Source organism: Urocitellus parryii, chromosome 3, assembly GCF_045843805.1.
Source record: "Urocitellus parryii isolate mUroPar1 chromosome 3, mUroPar1.hap1, whole genome shotgun sequence".
NCBI lineage: Eukaryota > Metazoa > Chordata > Mammalia > Rodentia > Sciuridae > Urocitellus > Urocitellus parryii.
Window position 1 is genome coordinate 22,492,771 of NC_135533.1, and position 13,865 is coordinate 22,506,635.

General features: G+C 40.2%; 2 protein-coding genes across 2 annotated transcripts in view; both read left to right on the top strand.

Annotated features, from left to right (window-relative positions):
- The first annotated feature begins 732 nt into the window (after positions 1 to 732).
- On the top strand, positions 733 to 9,581 carry Tsga13 (testis specific 13). The gene is made up of 6 exons (XM_077796418.1): positions 733 to 738; positions 843 to 914; positions 1,850 to 2,056; positions 6,541 to 6,683; positions 7,530 to 7,657; positions 9,412 to 9,581. The coding sequence occupies exons 1-6, from the start codon at positions 733 to 735 to the stop codon at positions 9,579 to 9,581; spliced, it is 726 nt and encodes a 241-aa protein (XP_077652544.1).
- Positions 9,582 to 9,888: 307 nt separating this feature from the next.
- Copg2 (coat protein complex I subunit gamma 2) overlaps positions 9,889 to 13,865 on the top strand; it is a 131,543-nt gene continuing 127,566 nt past the window's right edge. Inside the window, exons 1-3 of the mRNA XM_026392778.2 lie at positions 9,889 to 9,989; positions 11,090 to 11,142; positions 11,716 to 11,796. Coding sequence (XP_026248563.1) covers positions 9,953 to 9,989; positions 11,090 to 11,142; positions 11,716 to 11,796 — 171 coding nt within the window. The 5' untranslated portion in view covers positions 9,889 to 9,952. The remainder of the gene's footprint in view (positions 9,990 to 11,089; positions 11,143 to 11,715; positions 11,797 to 13,865) is intronic.

Here is a 13,865-nt window from a genome sequence, read left to right on the forward strand (position 1 = left end):
ATCCCAAAATAGGATCATGCTCCCTACCTTTTTTTCCCCCCAAATTTTTGACTTTGCCAAGGCAAAAGAAGGAAATTCGGAGCTTTCAACTCCTTATATTCATACACAACGCACTCCTTGTGTTCCTCCCTTGGGTTCATACTTAAATAACCTAGGGCTAAGCAAGTAGGAGGTAGCACTGCTGGGAGCAGGAGGCAGGGGATGAAGGAGGCTCAGCTCCTCTACTACCAGAGGAGACGCTAAAAAATCCACAAATAACCAGCTCGACCACCACCAATGCAAAGTAGTAGAGAGAGCAATACTAAAATTCAATTACTTTTTGTAACGTTTTTGGAAGAATCATAGAGAGATGTTCAAAAATGCAACATCTCTTCTCCCTTTCCCTGTGTGTTTGTTCCCAGCCCTATTGACAGACTTGTCCTGATGGCCCCCTAGCATCCACGACCCCCGGTTTATTGCCATTTTGTAACTTGCTTTTCTCCTTCAAGAGGGTCCTCCAGGTTGATGGCCACTCCATCTGACCCCTATAGATAAGGAAAAGGCAGAGCAAGGGGTGTGATTCCTTGGGGATTTGTCCCTGTCTGAGCGTGGATGCTATGCTTATCTACTTCACCTTGAAAGAGCCTTACCTGACATTTCATAAGTCTGGTCTTCATTTCCTTTACAAACGTCCCTCTCAGACCCCTGCTCTCCTTGCTGTGGCTTTCATTCCAGAAAACCAGGGTGCAAAACATGAAGGCCAGTGTTTCAGATTAGGGTGCATTGGACAGCCCTTTTTAGTGAGACTAAGGTGAGATAAGGAGGAGTAACTTGAAATCAATATTTCTTTTTATTGCCTTTAGGTTTTTGATTACACCGGGCAATCCAAATTTGTCCTAAAGAACCTTCGGTATTACTCAGTTCATCCAAATTTGGTAGGTGGAAAAATGTTTCTCCAAGAGATCTCTAAGGACAAATTTAGCAGCAAGGCAGAGGCCCACCACACAGTACCCCTAATTCCCTGATAACCTCCCAATGCCGTGGTCCCCTTCCCAGGACAGGGAGGCAGAGCACCCTTGGAAATATAAGGTTTGAGGCGGAGCTCGGATCCTAGTGGTGAGGTGGGAGGGGAGACCTGGGCAGAAAGTGGTCCTCGCAGTTGGTATTTTTTAAGTTGAGAAAACATATTTATAATCAGGGAGAACATATGTATAATCCAAGTTCTCCTCCTCCCTTCCTCTCTCTCTAATCCTATTGCTGGAAAAGCAAATTTAGTGGGCCGGCCCTTGCCCTCCCACGCTTTTAAGTGACATGCTGTGTGTTTCTTGACTGTCTTTTCTTTCTAGTTGTGCTTATGAAAGCCTGTAAGGGCTGCTGTGCCAGGGGAGAGGTGTCTGCAGGTGGGAAGTAAGGGAAGCTGCACATGCTCCTAGAGAACTCCCTGAGCAAGGGGCTTGGGTCCCTGGTTAAACTCTCTGCCTCAGAGATGGTGGCTGAGACAAGACCGGTAACATTGGGTCACAAAAATACTTCTTGGTTTGCCCCACTGTGCTGAATACTATGTTACACCTTTTTTTTTTTTTTTTTTTTTTTTTTTTTTAAGAATTAAATCATTTTGTTCCTGTTCCTGTGTGAACATTTCTGTTGCCTTGCCTCAGCCCCTGGGCCTTTTTGCAGGGGAATTAATACTCTGAAGGAAGTCAGGGACAAAGAGCTTCCTGTGGTTTTGGATCAACAGTTTTGGGGACAGATTTTCCCAGTCACTGCTCAACCTCTCACTCTACCCCACAGAGAAGAAAGATGAGTCAATTGGTTTGCTAGTCTTCTCTTGATCTAATCTCTTTGTCTCTCTGGAAACCTATCTGCTCAGGCCCGGTACTATGAACCTTTGAAATCCACTGTACTACAGAAATTCCTGGATCAAAACAGGAAAACCACCAGCTTCATGTTAAAAGTAACCGAGTTTGATCAGGATTTGACCTTACTGATTATGACCAATAACCCACCTCCCTACTCAATCAACCAGCAGGAAAAGGATGGCACTCCAAAATACTTTTCCCAAAAGTTATTGCTCGAGGTAAGGCACCCAGGGATTTTCCTGGCAACTCAAGTATGAACTCTGAAGAATTAGAAATTAATTAATTAATCTGGATTAAGGAACTAACAACATGGAGAATGGTACTCAGGAAACTACCTCTTCCTTCTCATTTCTGGATATATACTTCACAAAACAGAATCTGGAGGGCCTGGCAATAGGCAGAATAGGAATTCTATCAGCTTAAGCCATGAAACTTTATTTCAGGGAGAAGATGGGGTGTAAATTAGAAAGTGTTCTTCCTGAGTTTTTGGTCAAAGACATTTGTAACAAAGGGGAAACTGTCCACTGGCTTTGTAATCGAGAATAAAATAGTAAAAGATGAATCAGGAAATGAGTAATGAAGAAAAGCGGGTATCTAAATGAGAAGAGAGTCAATAAATTATACCCATTGCTTCTGGATGATAGGAGAGAGGAAAAGGAAATTAACCATTACCATAGATAGACATTTGGAACTCCATTATAAGTTAAAGATGTTCGAATGCCATTCAATAAACAATTGCTGAGCACTCAATAAGGTAAAAACCAGAATATAAAGATGGATCACAGGACAGTTTCTATCTTGAAGGAAGTTGGAATCCAAAAGATAAAAAAAAAAGTGAGATATAAAAAAGTAATTCTAACTCACCAGGATATATGAATAATTGAAGAATCGACAAGATACAGAAGTAACATAGAATAGAGAACAGTACCTCTGTTGGGGAAAAGGGAGTAATCAAGGAGGTGACTCACGACAAAGGAATAGGAGAATGTTCCAATCAGAGGGAAGTGTGTGGAGGCATGGAGAAATGAGAAAGCCAGGCACATTCAGGGAGATGTAGAGAGTAAATGGTAGGAGATAAAAGGATGTAATCAAATTTGCGTTTTAGAAAGAGCATTTTGCAGGTTGAAGAAGGTGCATTAGTAATCCAAGAGACAAAAACTAGAAAGATTAGTTTTCATGTTACTATAATAGTCAAAATGAGAGATACTGAATATTTGAACTAAGTCAATAGCAGAGGAAATAAAGCAAATTGATTTAAGAGATATTTAGGCATCAGGATCTAAGAAAGATCTTGACAGCCTTGAGGGAGGGCTTAATCTAACAGGAAGAAATTAAATGAGATAAGTGAAAGTGCAAACAAAAGAATCTTGATAGAAATTAGATTCTGGAAATTCGGTATCCCAAGAGAGACACTTATAATAAAATGTGGTGCATTTGGAGTCAGTGTTTCCTTAGTTCCTAGATGGATAGCAATCAGAGTATCCTCTTCAAGTAGAAGATAAAATGTTAATATCTAATGGAATATACTGACAAAGAAATTAATGAATTCATTGCTTGTGGTCTCTCGGGTGCACTTTGAAAGTAAGTGCAGAGGTCATTTCTCCTGTTAATGGATATAATGTGCACTGAGAGAGAAATAAATGCCAGGCTAGGATTGCCCTGCTCAACACAGAGAAGGAAATGCAAGGCTAACATGTAAGCTGGTGCAGGAAGAGCTTTCTTCCAACAGCTGGTTAGGTGCAGAACCTGATCATATTCATGAGCAAATTGTGGAACTGACTAAATTGAATTAATAGACAAAGTTAGGCTCTGATTGTTAAAGACTGATTTTGCAATATCTACAATGGCTCTTTAATATTCACGCTGCATCCTCTCATTCCCTGACTGGGAAAGACAATCTTTTGTGAATTTAGGATTGTATACATGAAAAGCATTCTTTTACTATGCCCAGGTCCATGTAGAAGAAGAGTGTGGGTTCCAGTAGGCAAACTGTAGAATGATACTAGTGTGTCTATCACAGTGATGACTGTTACAGTCCCTTTTAAGTGAAACGACTCTTCCCACAGTCTCCTGAAGAAGGGAATATCCCCTATTCTATTTTGTACAATTTGACCTATCTCTACTTCTAGCATGGACCAGAGAAGGATACTGGACCCAGTGAAGCATAATTCATAGTCTGGTTAGTGATCTGTGGTATGGATTGGTACCCCCAAACCAAAATGAACCAAAACAAAACAGAAGTCAACCAGCTTAGTAATAACTGACATTCCTGAGCGACACAGATTCTTGTTTCCAGGCACCTGAATTGGGAAAGCAGTAAGAATGAAAGCAGAAAGGATTCATAGAGTAAAGCCATGACCCAAAACATGAGGAAGAGGGGTACTGCAGGGGCCATGAAAGTAGGGTATGGGTGGGTTCAAGTTATAGGAAAATAGAAATACAGAAGGAGAGGGTGGGGGAAAGAGAGAGAGGAATGAATAAGGTAGAGAAGAAGGAAGCAGGAAGAAAGTAGGAGGGACATGTTAGTGATATGCGAGAGTCAAAATGGTGGTCCTTTTATAGTGCCATTTTGGACTCCAAATATCTTTTTAGTTTTTTTTTTTTTTTTTTTTTTTGCCATGAAATACAGTTCTACTAAGGTTTCTGCTCTTTTTATGGCTGAGTCATTGGCTATGTCTTTACTTCCTAGACACATTTGCTCTTTCACTAAAACACCTATTAGTTGAGGTAACTTGAAAAGATTTTAATAAAACTAAAACCAATTAAAGACAATGAATTCAGAATTAAGAAATCATGGTTCAGCAGCAGCTTTAAAGGACTTAACATTCTGAAAGAAAAAGCTTGACATGTCAATGAATAGGTTGGTCATTCATTCATTCTTTCATTCATTCAAACAATATTTGTTGAGAATCACGAGCCACTCAAGCAGGAACAAACTTTATTTTTGAAACTGCTGCCAATACCCCCTACGCTCCAGGGAAAAAACTGCCAACCGACACATGTGGTGGTCTCCCAGAACCCAACAGGAAGTCCCTCCTCTGGAATTCCCTCCTACCGCACTTCCCCAACCAATGGGAACTCTCCAGGAGTCCCTTAGCAGGCCAAGGTGGACAGCAGGGGTCTAATATCCATAAGAATGCAGATCTTAACATAATCATATCATCTCAATGGCTTGCTGGCGTCACCTTTCAACCAAAAATACTACTTGGCTATGGCTCTTAGCAAGAACCTATTATGTGCCAAGCACCATTTGAGGTACTAGCAATATATTAGTGACTAGATGGACATGGTGGCACATGCCTGCAATCCCAGTGGCTCAGGAGGCTGAGGCAGGAAGATCACAAGTTCAAAGCCAGCCTCAGCAATGGCGATGCACTAAGCAACTCAGTGAGACCCTGTCTCTAAATAAAATACAAAATAGGTTTGGGGTTGTGGCTCAGGGGTTGAGTGCCCCTAAATTCAATATCTGGTCCCCCCAAATATATATTATAATATATAATAATATATTATATACATATATATATATATGTGTGTGTGTGTGTGTGTGTGTGTGTGTATATATATATATATATATATATATATATACATATATATATATATATGACTAACCAGTCTTTGTTTCAATGAAGTTTAATTCTAGCGAGGTAGACAGACCATAAGGAAGTAAAAATCATACAGAAAATGCATAACATGATAGATACCATGCCAAAGCAAGATAAATGGATGGACTGTGAAAGACAACTTTAGATAGTGTAGTTAGGGAAGGTTATCAGAAGTGATAATGATTTTTTAGTAGACACTTTAAATGGGGTTGGTGATGCAATCCCTAAGGCGAGAGTATAGTTTTTATTTTAGATTGCCACATGTTGGGGAAAAATATAAATTGTAACTTTCTCAAATGAGATAAATCAGGAGAATAAGGGAAACAAAACCATGTCATATGAGGAAAACTTCAAGATATTGGCAATGTTCAGCCCGGAAGAAATAGAGCTTAGGAGGAACATGACAGATTTCTTCAAAAATTTGTCTGTGAAAGAGGCATTGGATTTGCTCTGTTTGGATTACTGGGTAAAAGTTATAGGGAGATAGCTGATCAAAGATGAAATTGTTTTGTTTTGTTTTGTTTTGAAGCATAGGAAGACTGATCACTTGATAATGAAATTGAGGGGATAAAAGTATCAGATGAACAGTTATACTGGATAACTTTTAAGACTGAAAATCTTCAATTCTATGACCTTTAAGAATGATGAAATTATTACCTCACAAAACATCCCATTCCATGGCCCTATCCCTGTAGATGGAGAAAGTAATGTGGATAACATAGCCATCTCCAAAAAAGGAAGGTAGAGTTCCATATGGGATCTATTTCTCAACTTGTTAACAAATTCACTAACAGAATCCTTCTCTAAACTGGGCAACTTCCCCTGCCATTCACTTCCAAGGGCCAGTAGGCAAGTTTGATCAATTGCTTAGGAAACTGACCAAGCTTTGGACAAATCATTTGGCAATGAAAGAATACATATTATCCAGCTCAGGGCACTGCTTCCTATGGTTCTGGCTTCTGAGTTTCCACTTCCCACTTTGATATATTTGGTTGCATAGTTTTAGGGGAATCATAACTTAGTCCAGGAACTTGGTTCAACCTTGAAGTTCCAAGAGACTGGGCTGACTTCCTCACTTTCTCTTCTTCCCTCTGCCACAGGAAATTCATCATAATCAAAAACCCAGTGAGAACTTCTTCCTGCCCCTGATGTCTCAGAAAAAAAAGTTAAGATCCAGACTAAAACCAATCTTCCCTATGAAACGGCCAGATGATCCTACATCCAAGCGAGAACAATGGTTTAGGTGAAATTCTGGCTCTTTTTTTTTAACTTAATTTCTTTCCTATCTTTTCCTTATTTGTGTTACTGTCTCTTCTGTATACAATTTAACAAACTTGAAAGGGGGCTCCAAGGGGCTTGGGATAAGGTTGTATGAAAAAGGGGGCAATAAGAATGCTTGTCACAGCGGTAGCGCGCTCGCCTGGCATGCGTGCGACCCAGGTTCGATCCTCAGCACCACATACCAACAAAGATGTTGTGTCCGCCGAGAACTAAAAAATAAATATTAAAAATTCTCTCTCTCTCTCTCCTCTCTCACTCTCTCTTTAAAAAAAAAAAGAATGCTTGTCACAAAATTTTGATTGTGGGAAACATGTCTAATAGCTTCTTGACATGACCTTCAACTTCATTTCCATGCTAATGGAAGAGAAACAGTAATGCATAACTAAAGCTTTCCACTGACAAAGACTTCAAGAGTGAAGAAAAGTGCTGTATTCTAATCTGTGTTTTAAGGAAACCCAAGACATAGACCCGTAGCACAAGTTAAGAACTATAGAATAAGAGCAAAAAGACAAAAGAAGTTCTCTTTGAAATTAGTTACTGGAGCAACCTTTATCTAGTTTGCAGAGAAGAAAGAGATTTTGAAGTTACTTCCAAGTTAACTTGGCACCAATGGTTATGGTGCTAAGTAATATAAATGTCCCTTGCAGCTGACTAATACTGCCTCTCTGTCCCTATGGGCAGTCTCTTGGCATTGTCCCTTCTTCTCCCACAGAATCTCTGAGGATGTAGCCAACTTTAAAGTGACTGGTACCATTAACCTCTTGCCCTAGGGTCTACTAAATGAATTTCTGTTGTTGTCTTTGTTAAGGTTTTCCACTGACAATGACTTCAAAAGTGAAGGAAAGTATTCAAAAGTGTTTGCTTTGAAGAAACAGAAAAAAATGTACCCTCAGCTCAGTTTTGCTCCAGTCTGTGAAAGGGATATGAGGAAAAATGGTAAGCTCTTTTCTCTCAATGCAGTGGTGTACTGGACTGAGATGTGGGCTGGAGGTAGAACCTACAGGGATTAAGAGATATGGGCAGATTGGCACCTGTCATGGTGGTTCTAGACATTGTTTTCCCTTGTAGCAAGGAAGCTGAGAACTAAAAGAAGTTTAAATCCTCAAATTTCAAGAAAGCACTAGCAGTTTTTTCCAAACTCTATCATCTACCACTTTCATAGTTTTTCACATATTTATGTATTATTTGTCCCATTATTTACTTAGCAAAATCCTTCCCCCACCCTTTGGCTGATGGGGATTGAACCCAGGGACTACTGGTGCATGCTAGGCAAGCACTCTACTTCTGAGCTATACCCCCAGCCTAAAGATTTAAAATTTTTTGTCCTGTGAGCATGGTGGTACGTGCCTGTAATCCTAGTCACTCCACTGGCTGACACAGGAAGGTCAGCCTGGGCAATTTAGTAAGAACCTGTCTCAAAATTAAAAAGTAAAAATGGCTGGGGAATATAGCTCAGTAGTAGAGCACCCCTAAGCCCCTGAGTTCCATCCCTAGTACTACCAAAAAAAAAAAAAAAAAAAAAAGTCCTAAATACTATGTCTGTTTTCAGTCCCAGAATATTTCAGATGTACAAGTATCTTTTTTTTTCAAGAGAGAAACTTCACCTGGAAAGTATGGTTTGAGCTTTATAAGTCAGATAAAACAAATATAATAGTTAATATAGTACATTTAGTCAAGTCGAAGTTAAATCTTAAATGATACCAGATGTAGGATAGAGGCAGTTCAGCTTAAATCCATATGTGGGGGAATTTCTCTAGAATCTAACCTAGATTAGAATTCCTCTAATTTTGCAAGAGCACAGGATGCATTTACATTATAAAGAGAACTCTTTAATATCTCAGTATGTAGCTTTTCTTTAGATTTAGGGTGACTTTTCAGTTTTCCTAATAAAAACACATAAATAAAATCAAAGGATACTTAGTCTGCTTTTGTACATAAAGTCTGTCATGATGCATTTCCTATACAAAAATGAATCTGCTGGAGAGTTGAACCAATATTCCCACTTAAAGCAAAGGAACAGCTAATATCTCCTCAACCCCCACCCCCACCCCCCTATAATGCCCCTTGTTTATCAGGCATCCAAATCAGGAAAGAGTACACTTAGAACAGTTTGGGTGGAAGCTGTGAAATCTAGTTAAGGAGGGTAAGAGGTCAACCATAGGACCTGAACCAAGGTGAGAGCAGCTTGGAATAAGTGTACAGATTCAAGGGATATTTACAAGGCAAAAAGTGTCCAAAAGTGGGGAAGGGCAGAAGCAAGAAGATCCAACGATAGAAACTTGCAAAGAACAGGTGGAGATTGAAAAAGAGCCTGACTAAAGTGGTATCACTGAAGTCAAATGAAGCAAAAGTTTGTCACAGTCTCAGACAATAGAAAGCCAACATACATTTTGAGTAAAGGCCTTTTATGCACATGAATGAGTGCATGATAATAATTGTGACTGAAGTGTCAATATAATTGCAGAGGAAATCACTTAAAAGGGGTGGGACCAGGCAAAGAAGATCCTAAACTGACAATATGGGTTTTGATGAAGAGTAAGGATCCGGAATTATAAAGAAGGTTGGAAATGATAGTTACTCTTGATAAAGAGTAAAGACCAGGTTTCTGGACCTTCCGTGCCACTCAGTAAGTATTCCTCTACTACTTTTGGAAATGCACATTCATCAAGGTGTCCTGTGCTTTGTCGTAGTTTCCAAGAAGTCTGTGAATGAAATGCTGACTCCCCAGATGCTTTGGGAACCACTCACACTTTCATCGCTGCTAGAAGAGAAGCCCACCAGAATTGTGCCAGGGGAAAGCTCCTTCCGCAACGGAAAGGCTCAACAGTGGATTATCAAAAATGCCACTGTCATTAAGTGAAAAAAAAACCTCTTAAGGCCTCCCGCCTAGTTCTCCAGGGATAGGAGGAGTCTGCAGAAATCGCTGACCAAATAAAATTACATTGCAGCTGCCGCAGGCGTGGGCTGCGGAGGCGCGAGCTGGGTGGGCGGGACAAGCCCCTGGGGCAGCGCCTGGCCCCGCCCCCGCGCGGCCAGGGAGGGCGTGGCTACGTCCCCAGGGGGCGAAGGCGGCCACGACGGCCCGGGAGGGCGGGCCTTGGCCCCGAGTGACGGCCTGGAGGCCCAACCGGCGAGAGAACACGGGGCCGGCCTTCCTGCAGCCTCTTCCGCTTGCCGGCAGCGGCGCCTGGGACGGTTGCTGTGGGTCTGGGCGCTGGGAAGTCGTCCAAGATGATTAAAAAATTCGACAAGAAGGACGAAGAGTCTGGTACGCGCGGGGCTTCTGACTCTCAATCTCAGCCTCGGGGGTCCCCTTCCCTCGCTCGCCGCCACCTGCTTTCCGGAACGGCGGGGCTGGGGGCGTGGGCGCCGCCGTGCGAGGGGCCGTCCGCTCCTGCCGGGGGCCTGCCCGTAGCCCCTCCCCCGGGTGCCGGGGCCTCCCCTTGGGCCGCGCGCTCCCGCTTCGGCGCGCGGCGCTGCCTGGGCCTGAAGGGCGGCTCCGCCCCGGCCCCTGTCCCCACCCCCGTTCCCGCCCCCGACGGAGCCCCTCCGCGCTGATTCCCGGAGGGTCCCTGGCGGGGGCTAAGGAGTGCGTACGCTGCTCTCTGCGGCAGCGTGGGGGTTGCTGGTGGGGTTAGGCTCGGAATGGGAGCGCCCTGTTCTCGGGGCTGGGGTCGACGATGCAGCGTATGCGTGTATATGGACTTTGAGGTGTCTGTACCTTCTAATCTTCCTGGGGCGGGGGGCCCAACCTGCCCTGTGGGACACTGATGGACTAATGCTCAGGCATCCAAAAGTGACTTGCGTCTTTATACCCGCCTGTGGTCCAAGGCAAACCGGGAATATGCCAAGTCACCTGAAAAAAGAAAAATATTGTCAGTGTTGATGGCTACTCTCACGTAGTGCGTTAAGAGGTTGGGGTAGTTAACCTCCACAGCCCCATCCAACTTTTTGTTTATGTAATTCTTTGCAAAATTCTTCCAATTCTGCCTCTCAGTAAATGTTAAAAACACATAAAATAAGGCTTTCTTTTAGGAAAATCAAAAGTTCCCTACCATAATCTCATTAATCTTGGTTGTTGTGGAAATGACACATATTTATAAACATTCATGGGAATAAAAAAGAGGGTAGAGAATGAAGACACTCCTGCAAAAGAGAAGTCCAACCTCTTACACTGTGTCAAATGACAGAACTCGTATCAAAATCAAAATGATTTTATTCAAGTTATATACATATTAGTAATGACTATCACTGTAGTAGCCAAGTGAGGTCTCACTTAGGTGAGATTTCTAAAGCATTCAGTACCCTTCTCTAGAAAATAAGTATGTAGGATAGCTACTGAAGACATTCTTTTGTTTTATGCTTTAGGTAGTGGTTCCAATCCTTTCCAGCATCTGGAGAAGAGTGCTGTCTTACAGGAGGTATGACTTGGAATTACATTGTGCTGCCTCTTTTCTGTTTTAGAATGGCGGGCAGAGAACCTCTGGGATACTAGAGTCAGGACCTCCGAAATAAATATTAAGGAATGTAACTGATTGCAGAGCATATAAACTGGAGGGAGAAGGAAGAGGACTTAACTTGTCACAGGAGAATCTAGAGCTGAGAGAAGTGCAAAGACATGCAGGCTCTGCCATGTGTTGGTAATATTAAATAAAATGTGAAAAGAGGTGTTTAGTGCAAGGTTGTTAGAAGAAGTTAGATATTGAGCATTTTGCATTCATATGAGGTAGGTAAAAATTCTCTTTCTTAACAGATAAAGCCCATAAAGTTGTAATAGACCTTAGGGAATGAATTAGAAAATACAGACTGGAAAATCAAGGCCGTATCTAATAATTAATCAGCTACCATAGTAAACTGAGGACTAGAGACAACTATATTCTTTGGATATTGTATTTTAAAAGTCTTCATTATTAAAGTTGATTTGTTGTATTCTGATTTAGAAAAAGGTAGAAAATACACTATATGTAACAGTAATATTTTGCATGTTTCTGTAGGCTCGTATATTCAATGAAACCCCCATCAATCCAAGAAGATGTTTGCATATTCTTACAAAGATTCTTTATTTACTGAACCAGGTAAATTATTTTTATTTTCCTTAGATTTGTGTCCTAGAATAGAAACACATATGTAACATACAGAAACTACTTTCTGGAAAGTATAATTATTTTTTAAAAAATTCATTTAATTTTAAAATCCAAAATGTGTATTCACCAGAACAATGTGTAAAACTTCTTGAGCAAGGGACTATGAAATCTATTTATTTTTATATGATGAAGTATTTAAACTGGCTTTAAGCATATAGTATATTCTCAACAAATACATTGATTTGAATTTAATAACCACTAGTTAGCACACATTGTTTACATTTATCTAGGGGTCTTTATGTCTCTCTGAAAATATACTGTAAAGTCAGACAAATTTTAGATTTTTTTTGTATAATAGTGATGTTTTAAGGCTTTGATTTTTAATATTCAGATTTATACTTATTATTCTTATTCCACTACTCATTATTAATGTAATATTCAATATTACTACTGAATATTCATGTTCAATAATCTGATTATGGGCAAGTAATTTAACCATTGATTGCCTTAATGTCCATTTTTGCAAATTGGCATTACGATAATATCTGTTGTATAGAATTATAATGATTAAGTGAAATAAATATCAAGCAATGGAAATAGTACTGAACCCACAGTAGCATTCAAGAATGATTTTCATTGAGTCACTCAGCAAATATTTATTGCATGCCTACTATGTCCTATGCACTGTTCTAGGCACTAGGGTTATAGTGGACAAAATAAACAAAAAAAATTGTAGTCATAGAATGTAGATTCTTTTTTTTTTTTTTGGTGGTGCTGGGGATTGAACCCAGGACCTTGTGCATGGGAGGCAAGCCTGCTACCAACTGAGCTATATCCCCAGTCTCCAATTTATTTAATTAATTAATTATTATTATTTTTTAAAATATTTATTTATTTTTTTTAGTTTTCGGTGGACACAACATCTTTGTTTGTATGTGGTGCTGAGGATCGAACCCGGGCCGCACGTACGCCAGGCGAGCGCGCCACCGCTTGAGCCACATCCCCAGCCCAAATTTATTTATTTTTATGTGGTGCTGAGGATTGAACCCAGGGCCTTGCACATGCGAGGCAAGTGCTCTACCGCTGAGCCATATTACTCAGCAGTAAAAGAGAATAAAATCATGACATTTGCAGGTAAATGGATGGAGTTAGAGAAGATAATGCTAAGTGAAATTAGCCAATCCCAAAAAATCAAATGCCGAATGTTTTCTTTGATATAAGGAGGCTGATTCATAGTAGGATAGGGAGAGGGAGCTTGGGAGGAATAGATGAACTCTAGATACGGCAGAGGGGTTAGAGGGGAAGAGAGGGGGCATGGGGTTATATATGGTGGTAGAATGTGATGATCATTATTACCCAAAGTACGTGTATGAAGACACGAATTGGTGTGAATATACTTTGTATACAACCAGGAAAAAAAAAAAAGAATGTAGATTCTTCTTTCTATTATTATTAATTTTATTATTTATTTACTTTTTTGCTTCAAACTGTTTAAAAAACATGAACCTTATGATTTTGTTGATCATATGATCAAAATCATAGAGCCTTATGATTTTGTTGATCCCATATATGTGTGTGTGTGTGTGTTTGTATTATGTATATAAGCACATGTATACACACGCATATAATATACCATATGTATCAGGTAGTTTATATATGATGCTAAGAAAACTTAGCTTCCAATTTGAATTCTGAGAGAATATTTTACCTTTACTGTTTTGTAACTGAAAACCTCATCCAGAGATTTAATGAAGCTACATTTTTTGCAAATGGAGACTGGGCAACAATCATATAGTTTTAAATAAAATATATTTGTTCACAAACAGCATAACCCCTCTTTGACAGCATATTAGAAACATTTAAGTCACAGTCAATTTGGATAAATTTTTGTAGCATACTTTGTGTTCAAATTGGTTAAACCTATTATATAAATAATTTAGAACAAAGTTGATTCAGAGTATCCATATTTTTACATTGGCCAATATCAGTTTTAATAGGACAACTCATGTTGAAACACTGAATTATCTTGATAAAGAAATTATCAAGCATAGCAAAAACAT